This window comes from Lontra canadensis, unplaced genomic scaffold (genome assembly GCF_010015895.1).
Source record: "Lontra canadensis isolate GAN:19392208 unplaced genomic scaffold, GSC_riverotter_1.0 scaffold1, whole genome shotgun sequence".
Lineage (NCBI taxonomy): Eukaryota > Metazoa > Chordata > Mammalia > Carnivora > Mustelidae > Lontra > Lontra canadensis.
In genome coordinates this window covers 23,591,159-23,609,393 of record NW_022630995.1, presented here as the reverse complement: position 1 = coordinate 23,609,393, position 18,235 = coordinate 23,591,159, and the positions used below count along the sequence as shown (strand labels likewise).

The following is an 18,235-nucleotide window of genomic DNA, read 5'->3' as shown; positions in this document are numbered from 1 at the left end:
GTCATGTACTTGTGATTCTATAGTCTATCAGTGAGAGTACTTAGTAATTTTCTAACTTCATAACAGAATTATCTAAAACAATAATAATGTGTCCAGCTGTTTCTTATGTACTTTTCAGAATCCTTAAATTGTGTTTTTCTATTGAGTGGTTAATTTTTTTTAACAGGTAAGAGATTTCGAGGTAAAAAATGGTCATAAATTTAAGTATTTTCGGTCAAGTCCCCTAAATAATAGAGTTTAAAATCTGTTGACCTATCTTGCTCAGTCACTGGAGCATGTTACAATCTCAGAGTCATGGGTTCAAACCCCACATGGGGTATGGAGCTTACTTAAAAAGTAATAATAAAAATAAGAAAATAAAAATAAAATCTATTGACGTAAATGAAATGAAATGAAATTTCATGGTCATCTTTCATTATGTTCATTCATAGGCCTCTTTGGGAGTAAGCGACACGGAGGACCTATAATATCTGTGCCTTTATCCAAAATGGGTCCAAAAGATGATAAACCACAGAAAAATATTAAGGGTTTAGTACAAATTCTGGTTTTGTTGGAGGCAATAAATATTCTGAAATACTTGAAAGTTTTTGAAATGATATATAAGCTATAATTCTAATATAAAAATAAAATAAATCCATAAATGTTCTGATCTCTGATTGTAAAGGCAGTGACAAAACAGTATATAAATACTTTGAAGCTATTTATTAAATATTTCTATTTGGTATCATCATTATCACTGTTTGAACTATTAGTGTCATCATAAATAGAAGTGTTTCTAATTGAAGATACCATCACATCTACAATGTCTTTTTTGGGGTTTTCTTCTAAATCAGTCTGTATTGCTCCAACTTCTGCTAGTTTCCATTCAAGTTCTGCAATAAATAACCCATCATTAAATCCAGTAAAAATCTTGGAAAATGAAAATAATTCATTTATGCGACAAAGTAACTGATACTAATAAAATCAATGTGTAAATGAGGATATCTTTAGAACTGACTGACAATGAAAGTACTACAATATCAAAACACATGTTGGATACAGCAAAGTTAAAGGGAGACATTGTAGCTAAAATGTTTATTGTAAATTGACTGAAAATAAGTGGCTTAAAAGTTCAAATCAGGAAACTAGAAAAAAATAAAGTAATAAAATAAGAAAAATAAAATAAAATAAGAAAAGCTGAAAGAGGAATATAATGAAGAAAAGGCCTAGCAAAAGTAGAAAAACTAAATCAGTATAGATGACCAACAAAATCAAAAGCTCATTCACTGAAAAAACTAACAGATATACCTCAACAAAAATTATCACAAAAGGAAAGAAACCAGTTCATATAAGGAATTTACATGGGACATAACCAAAGTAAAGATTCTAATATGGCTATAAGACTATGAGAAATTTATGCCAAGACATGTGAAAACTTCAATGGGAAATTTTTAACAAAAATATAAATTACCAAAATATATCTGAGAGAGAAACCAAAAGAATTGAGCTGATAACCAAAAACCCCAATCCCTATAAATTCATCATTATGTCAAATTTATTCTTAAGTACTATATGGATGAACAGAACATTTATGAGGCAAATTACAAACACACTTCTGAGGAAAATACAAAATATGTTACAAAATGTAATATATACATCTATGAGGAAAATTACAAAAGACATAAAAAATAAATGATGAGATATATCTCATTCATGGATTGGAACATCCATTGTTATTGGATATCAAATCTTCAACAAATCATCTATAAATATGATTCTAATAACAGGATTTTTCATGTAAGTTGACTAATTCCAACATTTATATGAAATTTTGAGAAAGGCTTGTGCTGCTAGAGATAACTAGGTTGTTATAAAGCTGTAGTACTAAACACAGTGCTGTTGATTGATTTGAGGACAGACAAATAGTATAGACTTCAGAAATAAATTGAAGCATTTTTGGAACCAGGAAAAGTGACATTAGCAAACATTAAAAATCAGTGGGGAAAATACCTCACATACATTAGGACTGTTACTATACATAACACATACACACAGAGAAAACAAGTGTTGGTGAGGATGTAGAGAAATTGACACTCCTATGCATGGTAGGTGGGAGTGTAAAACGGGGAAGCCATTATGCAAAACTGTATGCGGTTTTTCAAATCCTTAAAATAGAATTACTGTATGATCCCAACAATTCTACTTCTGAATATATACCCAAAAGACTTGGACTACAACAGAGTAGTTGTATGTCTCTGTTCATAGCAGCATGATTGACAAAAGCCAAAAGGTAGAAATAACCCAAGTGTCCATGGACGGATGAATGGATAAACAAAATATGGTCTAAACATAAACTGGAATATTATTCAGCCTTAAAAAGGAAGGAAACTCTGACAGATGCTATAAAATGAATGAACCTTAAGGACATTATGCTAAGTGAAATAAGCCGTTACAAAAAGACAAATACTGTATGATTCACTTATATGAGGTATTGAGTGTAGTCAAATTCATGGAGTCAGTAGGTAGAGTGGTGGTTGCCAAGACTGGAGGAGAAGGGAATGGGGAGCTATTGTTCCATGGGTATAGAGTTGCAGTTATGTAAAATGAAAAGAGTTCTAGAGATGAATAGTGGTGATACTTGCACAACAGTGTGAATGTACTTAATAACACTGAACTATATCCTTAAAAATGGTTAAATAAGTCCTGGGTATGTAATGCACAGCACAGCATGGTAACTATAGTTAATAATTCTGTATTAAACATTTTTATAAAAATGGTTAAGATTATAAATTTCATGTTATGTGTATTTTACAACAATTTAAAAAATTGTTTAAATATATAAACACACACACAAACCCCAAAACATGGACCAATAATACACTATTCATCTTAGTGATTACCTGTAGGGAAACAGGAAGGGGAATGGGACTAGGAATGACAATATAAGTAACTTCAACTATATCTGTAATGTTTATTTGAACAACAAACAAATAGCTCAAGCAAACGAATAAATGTTCACATTTGTTATTTTGGGGCAGTAATCGATTACATGAATGTTTGCTATATTATTGTTTGTACTCATGCATTAATTTTTTTAATTAAAAGGGTGAGGTTCAATGGCTTTCACATGATGGTATGAGAAAAAGATTTTAATGGTATAGATTAAAGCAATTCCAAGAAATGACTAGATCAAGGATATGGCCTTAGGAGTAGCTTAGAAAGTAAAAATTATTAAAGACGTTAAAAGTATAAAGTACTGTGCTATGAAAAGAAAAGAAAGGGACTTGATTAACTGACAAAATCAGATAGTATGTGGATAAGTGAAAGATAAATTGTACAGAGAAAATATGCTATATATATTTAGTAGAGAAGAAGAAGACAAGATTATGAGTCCATCCAAAATCACATAATGAGAGAAATGGAAACCTAGGAGTAGGGTATGGGAGAGAAAACAAAGAATGGTAGGGTGTTTGGGGTATAGGGAACATATGATGAGACAAGGAATAAAGGCACAAATGAATAAGGAGTTTCTCCAGTAGTGGTTGAAGAACAGCTTGGCTGGAGCAGAAACTAGAAAACATTGAGTAATATAGTTGGGTAGGTAGGCTAAAATTTTCAAGCAAAGATTCTATATTTTTAACTTATTTCACAGAAAGAACTATTAAGGATTTAAGCAAGTAGTTGTTGTAGTAAGAGTATTATTATAGGAAAACTAATCGGGAGGCATACAAGAAGAGACTAGAAGGGAAGGAAAAACACCTTATATTTTATGGAAATAAACTTTCATGGTACTTGTTAATTTATGGAAGTTTTCACGTTTTTTTAAATAAACATTTTAAAAATAATATCATTACCTTCTAGCTTGAGATTTATCCCTCCACATTCTATAATTCCAATGAATTTGCCTTCTATCTGACCATTTTTATAAACAAAAATTGTTGGTAAACAATTGTCATGGTAGTGTTGAATACAGCTATTCACGATGGCTTTAACAAATTTAGTTTCTGGAAACTTTCTTGCCAGGAGACTAAGATGCTGGTTAACCAACAAACACATTGGGATGCTAAAAAGAGAAGTAGTACACAATATCTTTAAAAACAGACTACTTATCTCAGTCTAACAGAGTAAGTGAAACATCTCCATGACAAAAATGTACCTTTGGATATTCTTTTTTATTTTTAATTTACTTGTTTGACAAAGAGAGAGTGTGTGCGGGTGTTGGGAGGGGCAGAAGGAGAGAATCTTCAAGCAGACTCCCTGCAGAGTGCAGAGCCCCATCCCTTGACCCATAAGATCAAGACCTGGATGGAAACCAAGAGTCGGAAGCTTAAACAACTTGAGCCACTCAGGTGTACCTCTTTGGATATTCTTTTAATATAACAGCATATCAACTCTCATCCTCCATTGTTATCTTTAGTAATGATAAACTACAGAGTCCTCCCATATTTATTGTAAACACAATTATAGCCTGGGAGTGAAGCTTGCTACCATAGGAATTTGATGCCTAACTAAGGCTAACTACATCTGACCTAGCATCAGTTTCATGAAGTTAGTTCCCAGTTTATAGGACCCAGGAAAAATAAAACAAGACAGGGCACTTCTAGGGAATCTTTGGCAGTTCTGAGATGAAACAAGGGATTCCAATACTTTCCACCACCTTGGGCTTATTCCCACATGAGATTATGGCATCCAAAGTGTCTCATCTCAAACTTCCTTGAATTTCTTGACTCTAACATACTTCACCCACTTTTCTTTGACATCCCACTCTATGCAGCACCCTGTTCCCCATTATCCAGAACTATTCCCCATCAGCTATTTAAGGGGCACCTGACTGGCTCAGTTGGAAGAGCATATGACCCTTGATCTTGGAGTCAAAAGTATGAGCCCCGTGTTGGGTATAGAGATTACTAACAACAACTAAACTTAAAAAACTTGATTGGAAGTGTGACCAGAACCTGCAATTCTTTCTGCTATCACGAGACTCCAAAAATACCCATTCTTCAATGAATTCCTTTTCTCTCTTACTCACTCACAGCCTTATCAAACTGTTTCAGAGCCAATTCTTTATCTCATACTCATTTCGCATGGGAACATTCTCTGTTATTTTGCTTTCTCTTTAACTGCTTCTTTCAATCTTCTCCACTTTCTATAAATATGTTACTAAATTTTTTAGTTCTTACAACTCTGTCTCCTTCAAATAACTACTCTCTTGTTCATAGCCCAAATAAAAAGGAAAGTAATAATCTCTATGCTCCATTCCCTTCCTTTCTTGAAAGGTTTTCCCCATTTTTGGCTTTTGTGATAACACTCTTACCATTCTTTTTTTTTTTTTAAACATTTTATTCATTTATTTGACAGAGAGAGATCACAAATAGGCAGAGAGGCAGGCAGAGAAAGAGGAGGAAGCAGGCTCTCCACGGAGCAGAGAGCCCGATGCGGGGCTCGATCCCAGGACTCTGGGAACATGACCTGAGCTGAAGGCAGAGGCTTTAACCCACTGAGCCACCCAGGCGCCCCAGTCTTACCATTCTGATATCAACATTGATGAACATCATCTCCCCTCCTCCCTCAAAGAAAAAAAAATATATCCGTATATATTATACATTTCTCCTGTATTTTCTTAGGTTGTCACTAAGGCCAAAAATCTCTATTCTCTACAATATCTAATCTGTTATACAATATCTCTACCATATCTAATCTCTATTGTCTACAATATCAAATCATGTTGCTTCTACTTCCTTATCTCATACCTAACCTGTCCTCTTTTTCACCATTACCTTTCTCCTTTCCTTTTTTTTTTTTTATTTTATTTATTTAACAGAGAGAGATCACAAATAGGCAGAGAGGCAGGCAGAGAGAGGAGTAGGAAGCAGGCTCCCCGCTGAGCAGAGAGCCCCATGCGGGGCTCCATCCCAGGACCCTGGGATCATGACCTGAGCTGAAGGCAGAGGCTTTAACCCACTGAGCCACCCAGATGCCCCCTCCTTTCCTTTCTTATCTGAGCTTCATTAGATTGTCCTAAGTGGTCTGTTTCCAGTCTTGGTATCCCAAATTCATCCTTGACCCTGCTGACGAAGGGAGCTCAGCATGAATTCTCACCATGCAACAACTGCTCTGCCCTCAAGCTTAAAATCCCTCAATGGCTCCTCACTGCCTTCAGTATAAAGTCTGGGCTCCTCAATGTAGCTTTCATGGTTCTCTGTGGTCTCTCCAGCATTCAGGGGCCAGAATTTAACCCCAGAAGAACTGTAAAATATAAGGGGGACTTCTGCATGAGAACGTGAGATTAGGGCCTAGTTATGATATTCAAGGCTTAAAATATGCATTTGCATAGGAATGATGTAGAAACCCAAAACTGGAATTTGGACACAGGTGTAAGACTGAATAAAATAACAGTCAAGGCTGACCTGAAGCTCAGCCACTAAGCTCACTGGCCCAGGGAGATTAGATCCCCCTAGGGGACACCAGGCAAGCTGAGCCTTCACTTGGAGGAACAGTAGGTCCAGTTCTATAATTTTAATGGCAAATTTAATGGCAAAAAGACATTAAAATTACAGAACATAGGAACCTACTTAAAAAACAAACTCTTGGGGTACCTGAGTGGCTCAGTCCATTAAGCCTCTGCGTTGGGCTCAGGTCATGATCCTCAGGTCATGGGCTCAGGTCCTGTGTTGGAGCCCTGCCTCAGGCTCCCTGCTAAGCAGGGAGCCTGCTTCTCCCTCTCCCTCTGCAGCTCCCTTGCTTGTGCTCTCCCACACACTCTCTCTTTCAGATAAATAAAATCTTAAAAACAAACAAACAAACAACAACTCTGTTCCTGTAAAATTTATAGAAGGCAGCTAGAAGGGGCACCTGGGTGGCTCAGTGAGTTAAAGCCTCTGCCTTCAGCTGGGGTTGTGATCCCGGGGTCCTGGGATGCTTGGGCTCTCTGCTCGGCGGGGAGCCTGTTTCCTCCTCTCTCTGCCTGTCTCTGCCTACTTGTGTTCTCTATCTGTCAAATAAATAAATAAAATCTTAAAAAAAAAAAAAAGAAGGCAGCTAGAAATGCAAATATATTTAGCAGTTATACTCTACAATATGGAAAGTTACGAGTCAAACCATTATTAAAAACTAGACATTTGGGGCACCTGGGTGGCTCAGTCATTGGGCATCTGCCTTTGGCTCAGGTCATGAACCCAGGGTCCTGGGATGGAGTCCCACATCGGGCTGCCTGCTCAGTGGGAGGCCTGCTTTTTCCTCTCCCACTCCCCCATTTGTGTTCCTCTCTCCCTGTGTCTCTGTCAGATAAATAAATCTTAAAAACAAAAACAAAAACTGGAGTTTTCTAAGCAATATTTGTCACACAAGTAATTATTTTGTTTTATTAATTTGATTATAGATTAATTTTCTTAAAATGTGTGTTTTATACCAACATATTAATTCATTATCTTAATGTCAAGAGAAATGAATATTTTATGTAACTATCTTAGACTGACTGAACCTGAAAAAATCTTCCAGGGTCACAAATACTTAAATTATTTAAAAGATGCTTATTCTTTGAGTCCATCAGAGGAAATGAGAGTTTGAAACAGCCTAGCTGAAACTGTAACACATTTGATCTCTTTCATGAATTTTTGAAAATTATTTGTCCAATGTAATCATTTATCTAGAAATAACCATCAAAGTAAGTAATTTTATGCTGTGGTATGGGCATTCAGAGCCAGCATCCATTCTGCTAATCATACTGGGTCCCAGAAAAGATACTCAGTGAACCACTTCAGTATGTAACATTTCTCACACAGAGATCCCACTATTGTAAATGTCAGTGTGCTTCATACTTCCTGGTGAGGAACCAAAATCAGCATCATTTACGAATTGGTTTAACCAGCTAAGTGGTATGGGAAAAGTGGGAAATGATTCTTTTTAAGGCTTTCAGCTACTCAAAAATTAATTACTAAGCATTTTAGTTACAATGACAGTAATGTCTTCTTCAGTGGGACATGGCATCCAAAATTTGTGCGAGAAACTGGTAAGCTGGTAAACAGCGGGGCTCTAATTTGCATAAATTGCTCTGTGCAGAGTTTCTGTGAGGACCTGAAAAGAGAAGAAATTTTTTATTCAAAGAATGAGATGAAGACAATGGGGGAAACTTGTGTGGCCTCTGTTCCTGGACTGGCTTGGAGCCCAGGCAGAGTAACGGGGACCTAATGCTGGAGAGATCTGTGAAACTCTAGGAGCTAGCAGTGTCTCTGTGGCACAGAGTTGGAGAAAGTCCACTCTACCCAGTTACTGTATACTAGGCTGGTAGGTCAGGGGACATTTGGGTTATGCTTAGTACAAGTAGGCACTATAAATTAATTGATTTAGGAGCATAGGGGAGTACAAAGGAATTGTTCCGTTAAAAGAGACTTAAAAGACATGATATATCCAAATGCACTGCATGACCCTTGACTGGATCCTTCATCAATTATTATTAATTTTGGAATTAGTAATTTTGTTAGGTGAGAAAATAGCATTATGGTTATATAGAAAAATGTCCTTATATTTTGAAGATGCATGCTGAAGTACTCAGGAAGAAAGGTTTATGCTGTATATAATTTACTTTGAACTGATTCTGCAAAAAATACACATGCACACACCCACATATAAATAAAAACATACAAAAGTGGGAAAATATTCATTTTTGAATCTACCCAGCTGGCCTTTAGAGTGTTCATTTTATCATTCTTTCTACTTTTCTGTATGTTTGAAATTTTCCATAATAAATTTTTAAAAAAACTGCCTAAAAGTGTTATTTTTCTTCTTTTTTTCTTTAAGTGGATTTATTTAAGTAATCTCTACACCCAACATGAGGCTCAAACTCACAACCCTGAGATCAAGCGCGAATGCTCTTCTGACTGAGCCAGTCAGGTGCCCTGAAAGAATGCTATTCTCCTAAAAAGTGTGACAAGTTCTTTAAATTAGACATGAAAACATAATAAAATACCTAAATCCCTGAAGCCCATTACTCTCTACATACATGTATGTTTATGTTATAAAGAAAGCCACAGGCCCAAGGTGGAATCACTTGCCCCCAGGACAGCAAAGACTTAATTACAGTTTCAACCTCTCCAGGAGTGATATCTGGAATTTTCTGGTCGGTACCAAATGAGGTAATCTGTTACATGAGCTCTCCATTCCCCAAAGGAAGATGAGGTGATCCATCTAATTAAAAAACCCTCCTGTTCCCCCTAAGAGAAAGTCACTTTGCCTGAAATAATCCTTTCTTTTCTTTTACTAATAACTTCCTGTCCCACCCTCCTTGCTATAAAAACCTTCCATTTTGTACAACTCCTTGCAATTCCCCTCCACCTGCTGGATAGGATGCTGCCTGATTCATTAATCACTTAATAAAACCAATTAGATCTTCAAATTTACCTGGTTCGATTCTGTTTTTTAATATTATATATGCTTTCTTTTCTTGAATAGGCTTTGTTATATGCTTTATAAAATCTCAAAACCAGACATAAATATCTTAAAATATTCCTAATATATTAATATTTTGCAAAAATGTTATGATAATTACCTTGATCTGTATAAATGAATTATAACTGATACATCTTTTTCTGCATTTGTGACTTCATTCACGTACTGATTTCCAGAAATTTCTCTTAATTCCCCAAATTTTTGTTTTTTCCTAAGAGCTTTCCATTCCTGTAACCGCTTTTCTCTGATTAAAAAAATGAAATGGAAAAAGAAAATTATTATAGTCTTCAGGCCATCCCTAGATATAGTAACAATTTAGGGCAATGAATGTGATGCTAGTACCTATCAAAAACTTTTAAAGAATGGTAGAATAACTATTAATGGTATTATAATACCAATTTTTCTTTTTTTTTTCCCCCTTTTTTAAGATATTTATTTACTTGAGAGAGAGAGCTCGCACAAGCTGCAGGGAGAGGCAGAAGGAGATGGAGAAGCAGAAGGAGATGGAGAAGCAGGCTCCCCGCTGAGCAGGGAGCCAGACAAGGGCTCATCCCAGAACCCTGGGATCATGACATGAGCTGAAGGCAGACACTTAACCGACTGAGCCACCCAGGCACCCCCCAATTTCTCTTTTCATATGGGCATTTGTGTTACAGGTATTGCAAAGAATAAAGAGTTAGCTATTGACTTAAATTTATTTTTATTTAAGACTAGGTCTTAATCATAGCTATTTTATAGTTTATTTAAACATTGAGCCAACAAATTCTCATACACAGGTTAAACACTTAGTAAGGAATATACATTAATAATAGCTGACATTTATTGAGTGCTTACTATGTTGCCAAGCACTGTTTTAAGTGCATTACATTAACTAATTTATCAAGTTAGTACTATTATTACCCTGTTTACATGCTCTTAACTATCATGCTAAATTGACCTTCAGTCCAAAAGCTTTGCAAATATGTATAATTACTTGTTATTTATTGCAGGAAGAGAAATAACAGAGAAGAGTGATTACTCTAAGGTGAGACTAAACTGAGTTTAAATACCAGCTCCCACTTGGGAGTAGCATGAACTCAAGTTATTTAATCTCTCTAAACTTCAGTTCCCCAACTGCGAATGGTAATAATATTAATACGTACTTGCATAAGATTGTTGGGGATTAAATGAGATATTCCATGTAGATGTCTTACAATGGTGCCGAGCACACAGAGAGCATTCAGTACGTGTTACCTAGAGAAATTTGTCATCCATAGAGAACTTGGAAATGTTGTTAAACAACTGTCAATATTTGCGTGTTTTGGGCACCTGGTTGGCTCAGTGGGTTAAGCATCTGCCTTCCGCTCAGGTCATGATCCCAGAGTCCTGGGATCGAGCCCTACATGGGTCTCCCTGCTCGGTGGGGAGCCTGCTTCTCCCTCTCCCTCCACCTGCCGCTTCGCCTACTTGTGCTCTCTTTCTCTGTCAAATAAATAAATAAAATCTTTTTAAAAATTTGCATGTTTTGATTTAGTTGTTGAATGCTTGGATTTATGAAGCACATCAAATGGTTTCTGACACATCCACAAGTTTCTGAAAAGTTACAGATTCTATATCTCTAAGTTATCTGGGAGTACATGCTCCATTCTTTCTCTGTGTATTAACTATATTTTCTTATTTTCTGCATAATTAAAAAAAAATTTTAAGTAACCTCTATGCCCAACATGGAGCTCAAACTCACAACCCCAGGATCAAGAGTCATGTGCTCTACTGACTGAGCCAGCCAGGCCCCCCGTTTTCTTATTTTCTGTACTGATGCTCTGGCATCTGGGACCTTGCTGATCCTGGAGGGACTGCCTCTCCCAGGACTAGGTAATTTCTAAAGATAGCAAGTAACCACTGCAGAGCACATTGCTTAAAAGCAAACCAACCAATCGAGAGCCCAATCCCTCAACCACCTCCTTTATTGGCCTGAGTCACTATTCCTATTCCCTAAGCATGCCTGCGCCAAGAGTCAACTTAGACAACTGGGGACAGCTCCTACAGCCCAGAGCCTGACAAAATTATACAGACTAGCCAATCCTAAATCTGCTCAGCCTGTGTGGCTTGCCTATTCCACAGAAATCACAGCGAAGTGCTGTGTTCATACTATCACCTCACTCCTGCCTCTTAGCCAACTCTGGTGCTTCCTTCTATGGCCCTGAGTTGCAGGGCATGCCCGCTGCTCTTGAGAACTGAGTAATAACCTGTCCTTGCAATGGCAATTATCTCCTGTTCCGTTGGCATGACCATACCTGAATAAATACAAAATCCCGGGTATATTTTAGAACACTCTGTCCTTATTTCACGTATTAGAAACATGTCAGGTAAAACCACTCACTTTACATAATGAGTAAGCCAAGCAAAATGAAGCCTAGAGGAGAATGCCAAGAATAGGAATACAAACCTAGGGCCTTTTCACAACTTTCAAACTGAGGTCCTTCAATTTTCTCTCTATTGACCCAGATATTCAGAATTTACGGTTACTCCAAAAATCTCTTGGGAGCCCTATTTTGTTCACTATGAGTATTTAGCGTCACTACCATTAATTCCTCCAATTTGATCTCACTGGCTAGATCTACCAAAAATTTCAAAAAGCTTTCTTTCCAGTGATGGGACCACACCCTACTTAATAGTGTGACTGTCAACTACTTCTCTTCCTCCTCTACTCCCGCACCTTCTCCTCATTTTTCTCTGTTATTTCAGTGGATTGGGCAGGGATATTCACAAACACCCAGGTTGTTTTTGTCATCAGAAAGGGATGTAGTGTTCAATGGCCAACATTTTTCACCTAGCAATCATTATCAGTTGGGATTCAGACACAAAACCAGAAAGCCCTCCAGCCATTTTAAACAGGCTTAATCTGGGGGGTTAAGCGCTTTACCCACTAGGTGTAAAAATGAAGATTCTAGGCTGAGCTACCATGAATGACTCCCAAAACAACATTAAAAACTGGTCTGCCAGGGGGAATAGCTTTCTCTGCTTGCAATCCAGAAACTGGGGAATCTGGAACTACTGTTTCAATGTGTCCTACTTTCAGCCTACACTGGGGATCAGAAAGCCACGGCAGCAACCGTTGTCTATAGGGACCTAGCTCCTTCGCAAAGACTGGAAGAAAATATTTGCAGAAGACACATTTGATGAAGAACTATTATCCAAAATATACAAAGAACTCTAAAACCTCAACACTAAGAAAGCAAACAATGTGCTTTGAAAATGGGCCAAAGACCTTAACAGAGAACTCACCAAAGAATATGTTGATGACAAATAATGGTATGAAAAGATGCTCTACATCTGTGTCATCAGGGAAACGTAAACTGAAATAGTAAGAGACAGCTATGTATCTATTAAAAGGGCCAAAATCCAGAACACTGACACTGAAAAATTGAGAGGATGTGGGATAATAGGAACTCTCATTCATTGCAGTGGGAATATAAAATGTATACCTTTTGGAAGACAGTTGGAGGTTTCTTATATAATTAAACATACTCATACCATATCATCCAGCTATCACGCTCCTTGGTATTTATGCAAAGGAGTGAAAACTATGTCTACACAAAAATATGCACGCAAGTGTTTATAGTAGCTCTAACGTTTATCATTGCCAAAATTTGGAAGCAATCAAGATGTCCTTCAGCAAGTGAATGGATACACTGTGGTACATCCAGATAATGTAGTATCAGTCAGTACTAAAAAGAAATGCACTATCAAGCCATGAAAATACACAGAAGAACCTTAAATGCATATTACTAAGTGAAAGAAGCCAATCTGAGAAGGCTACATGCTGTATGACCCCAGCTATAGGACGATCTGGAAAAGGCAAGACAACAGAGACAGTAAAGAGATCAGTGGTTGCCAGGAATTGGCAGGAGGTGGGGAGGCTGGCAAATGGCAGACATAAAAATTTTTCAGGCAGTGAAAATACTTTGTATGATACCATAATGATGGGTACATGTCCTGCATTTGTCCAAGCTCATAGAAAACACAACACTAAGGATGGACTGTAATGTACACTTTGGACTTTGGGTGATTATGATGTATCAGTGTGGGATCATCAGTTATAGTACATCTATCTCTCTCGTGGGAGATGTTGATAATGGGGGAGACTATGCATGTGTTGGGGCAGGAGGTATATTGGAAATCTCTGTATCTTCCACTCAGTTTTGCTGTGCATATAAAACTGCTTTAAAAAAATTCTTAAGGGGCACCTGGGTGGCTCAGTTGGTTAAACATTTGCTTTTGGCTCAGGTCATGATCTCAGGGACCTGAGATGGAGCCCCACATCAGGCTCCCTGCTCAGCAAGGAGCCTGCTTCTCCTCCTCCTCCCCTGCTTGCTCGCTTGCTCGCTTGCTCATTCTCTCTCTCTCTCTCTCTGTCAAATAAATAAATAAATAAATAATAAAATCTTAAAAAAATAAAAGACCTAAAATTTTTCTGTTGTTTTGGCTCTAATAAGGAATTTACTTTAAATCACCACTATCAGGATGACTACAGAATTTTCCCTTGTTAATAACTTTTGAAAGGTTACATGTTCCTTTTTCCTTTGAAGTGACAACAGAGATACGAAAGTAATACCATAAGTTGGTGGCAATTAGAGTTGGACTTTTTGATATGGAATATGGCAGTGGGAGAACTTCCACACAGAGTATTTCTCTTTAATCTCTAGGGCAGAGATTGGCTGGGTGGTCACTGGTATAGCTTCTTCTTCCAGCGCTCATGGGAAGACTACATTGGCCAGCTTCCCTTGCAATTAGATTAGGCCTAGGAGCTTGGATTATGGCCAACAGGAGTGAAAGTGATATGTGCATTTCTGTGACTCACCCCTGAAATGTCCTATGCTGTCACTCACTTTATCTCCCTAGTCCCCAAGCCTGGAGGGAAAGGATTCTGACATGATGAAGAGAACCTAATGAAAACAGCCCAGATCCCTAGTCATCACCCAAAGGAGAGCTGCTCAGGAGAACTGCAGGACATGCACCCCCTGTGGGTGAGGAACTGTCCTGCCTAAAACCATTGAGATCCTGTAGTTGTCTGTTACAACAGCATTAATCATCTCAATAAATTCTGCTGACACAAATGATTACATCAGTACAATTGCCATCCTTGAACAATCTTTGCATTCCTTGAACAAACTAATTATTCACTCTAGGTGATTATTTTAATATACTGTTTTATTTGCCAATATGGTATTTAAGGTTTTAGCACCTATGTTTTACAAGTGAGACTGGTCTAAAGCAATGCTTTTCAAGTTAAGACATGTGGACATCCTATATGATAATCACTTAGGCACAGCAGTTTCCACAGATGGGCATATTCCTGAGATCCAACCCAAATTTACTGAATATTACCTCTTGATACTGGTCTCAGGAATGAGCACTTTTAAACTTTATAATATGGACACTACTAACATACCAAAGGTAAAGAGACCCCAGATGTATGCATGGCCTATCTTCTTACGTCTCCACCCCCATTAACTTCCCATCTCAAGAACTATTCTAAAACAAATGTAAGACATCATGTAATTTCATCTGAAAATATTTCATTACATATCTCCAAAAGATGAGGATACTTTAAAAAATTTAATTCACATGACAAAGTCACACCTAAAACAATTAATTCCTTAATATATTCAGATATTATTCAAATAATCCTATTCTAAAATACATAAAATAGCCATAAAATTTACCATTTAACCATTTTCAAGTGTTCAGTGGTACTGAGTACTGTATCCATTTTTAAAAGTTCATTTATTCAAATGTGGATCCAAATTAGATTTATTTATAAAAATGGTTGTTATATCTCTTAAGTCTCATTTAATCTACAGATTCCTTTCCATCCATCCTTTTTCCTAGCAATAAAATACAACTATTTAGAGTTTAGGTCAGTGACTTTTTAAAAATTTTTGATTGATTGATTTTAAAGAGAGAAAGAGAGAGAGAAAATGGGAGCAGGGGAAGGGGCAGAGGGAGAGGGTGATGGAGAAGCAGATTCCCTGCTGAACACAGAGCAGACCCCGAGGTGGGGCTCCAACTCACGACCCTAAGACTATGATCTGAGCCGAAGTCAAGAGTTAGACACGCAACGGACTGCGCCAACCAGGCGCCCCCAATTCAGTAATTTTTAAAATATTCAGAAAGTTGTGCATCCATCACCACTATCTGATTCTAGAATATTTTTACTAACCCCCCAAAATCTAATCTGTAGTTATTCCCTATTCCCCCATCATAGGCCTTAGTAATTGATAATCTACTTTCTGTCTCTATAGATTTTCCAATCCTGGGACATTTTGCATAAATGGAATCATATAAAAATGTGGCCTTCTGTCACTGGTTACTTTCACTTAGCATAGTATTCTCAAGGTTCAATCCTGTAGCATGTGTCAGTATCACAATCCTTTGCCCGGCTAAATAAAATTCCATTGTACAGGTATACCACACTTGATCTACTACCCAGTTAGTTGATGGACATTCACATTCTTTGTATTTTTTTGACTATTACAAATAATGCTGCTGTGAACATTCATGTACATGTACATGTTTTGTATATATATCTACCTCAGAGTAATTTCTGGATCATATGATAATTCTATGTTTAACATTTGAAGAAATTCCAGACTGTTTTTCAAAGCAGTGCACTATTTTATATTCCCACCAGCAATTTCTGAGGGTTCCAGTTTCTCCACATGCTCACCAACTCTTATTGTATTCTTTATCATAAGCACCCTAGTGAGAATGAAGTGGAATCTCATGGTTTTGATATGCATTTCCCTAAGGACTAATTAAGTTGATTATCTTTTCAAGTACTTATTTTCCATTTGTATTTCTGCTTTGGAGAAATGTCTATTTGAGTCCTTTGCATGTTTTTAAATTGGGTTCTTTTCTTTTGTCGTTGAGGTCTAGGAATTCTTTATGTATTCTGGTTAGTAATCCCATATCATATATATAATTTGCAAATATTTTCTCCCATTCTGTGGGTTATCTTTTCACTCTCTTGACAGTGTCCTTTGCACAGAAGTTTTAAACTTTGATAAAGTCCAGTTTATCTATTTTTTCTTTTGTTGCCTGTGCTTTTGGTGTCATTTCCAAGAAATCATTGCCAAATCCAATGTCACGGACACTACTCCCCTTCCATGTTTTCTTCAAAGAATTTTACAGTTTTAATTCTTACATTTAGAATCTTTTAAATGTAATTCTTATATTTAGGTCTTTTAGGTCTTTGATCCACTTTATTTTTCATTTATGATAAGTGTAGGAGTCCAATTTTGTTCTCCTACATGTGGAAATCCAGTTTTCTCAGCACCATTTGTTGAAAAGATCAAATGGTCTTGGCACCTTGTTGAAAATCATTTGACGGTATATAGGGAGGTTTCTTTCTAGGTTTCCTATTCTATTCTGTTGGTCCGTATGTCTAGCCTTAGGTCATTGCTATATTATTTAGATTACTGTCACTTTGTAATAAGTTTTAAAATCAGGAAGTTTGAGTCCTCCAACTTTGTTCTTTCTCAAGATATCTTTGGTTTTCAGAACATGGATTATGTTTCTTTGTATTCATTTTGCCAACTTCTGCTCTTAATTGGAGATCAGCTGGACTAATTTAAAATACACTTAAACTATGCAATGTTAAGTGCCTGACGTGACACTTTTTAATTTTCGTATAAGTGCCTGACATTAAGCTCTTGATTGCTGAGGCACCCATGTCAAAAGATATACATCTTGAAAAACATACTGCCAGCTGTATGACACAGCTACAAGCAGAACAACCAGATAAGGAATTAGGCTGCCCCCACCCATGAAGATCCCTCTTTCAGACTAACTTCTGCCATTTAACTCTTTTTTGTGTTTCTTTATGTGACTTTCCCCCTTAATTCTCCCTTCACTGTTTCTTTTTGTATTTAGTTGATTTTTATAATGTGCCATTTTAATTTGCTTCTTTTCTGTTCTTTATTCTTTTAGTTTTTTCTTTGTGAGAAATCTTAGAGATTAAAATTAATATAACAACCTACTGTGAATAATACCAACTTAATTTCAGTATCACACAAACACTCTGCTGGTATACACTTCATCCTTCCCCTTTTATACTATTATTGTTACAACCTACATTGTTATATACTGTCTGTCCATTAACATCAACTTATAGCTGTTGTTTTATATATTTACCTTTTAAATCATACAGGTAAAAATAGAGTTAAGAACCAAAGTTGAGTAATTCTTTTATATTTACTTGTGTAGTTACCTTTACCTATGCTACTTACTTCTTCAGAAGTCTTTGAGTTACTGTCTAGTGCCCTTTAATTTCAGCCTGCAGGACTCCTTTAGCTAATTTTTTAGGGAAATTCTAAGAGTAACAAACTCACTTAGCTTTTATCTAGGAATCTCTTTATTTATCCTTTATTCTTTTTTTTTTTTTTTAATTTGACAGACAGAGATCACAAGTAGGCATAGAGGCAGGCAGAGAGAGAGAGAGAGAGAGGAGGAAGCAGGCTCCCTGCTAAGCAGAGAGCCCAATGTGGGGCTTGATCCCAGGACCTGAGATCATGACCTGAGCCAAAGGCAGAGGCTTTCACCCACTGAGCCACCCAGGCGCCCCTCTTCATTTCTCCTTCATTCTTATAGCATAGTTCTGCCAAATGAAGAATTCTTGGTTGACAGTTGTGTGTGGTGTTGTTTTGCAGCATTTACAATATATCAACTGGCTGACTTCTGGCCTCCAAGATTTCTGATGAGACACTGACAGTTTTTTGTTTTTATTTTTATAATTTTTAAATTTTTTTTATAAACATATAATGTATTATTA

At 36.8% G+C, this 18,235-nt stretch overlaps 1 protein-coding gene across 2 annotated transcripts in view; it reads right to left on the bottom strand.

Moving 5' to 3' along the window:
• Positions 1 to 690: 690 nt before the first annotated feature.
• The window catches only part of PDCL2 (phosducin like 2), a 37,501-nt gene continuing 19,956 nt past the window's right edge, over positions 691 to 18,235 (bottom strand). For both annotated transcript variants that reach the window (XM_032865497.1, XM_032865550.1), the window contains exons 4-6: positions 9,524 to 9,667; positions 3,834 to 4,042; positions 691 to 872 (exon numbers count right to left, since the gene is read on the bottom strand). In XM_032865497.1, the coding sequence (XP_032721388.1) occupies positions 715 to 872; positions 3,834 to 4,042; positions 9,524 to 9,667 (511 nt within the window). In that variant the 3' untranslated portion in view covers positions 691 to 714. The remainder of the gene's footprint in view (positions 873 to 3,833; positions 4,043 to 9,523; positions 9,668 to 18,235) is intronic.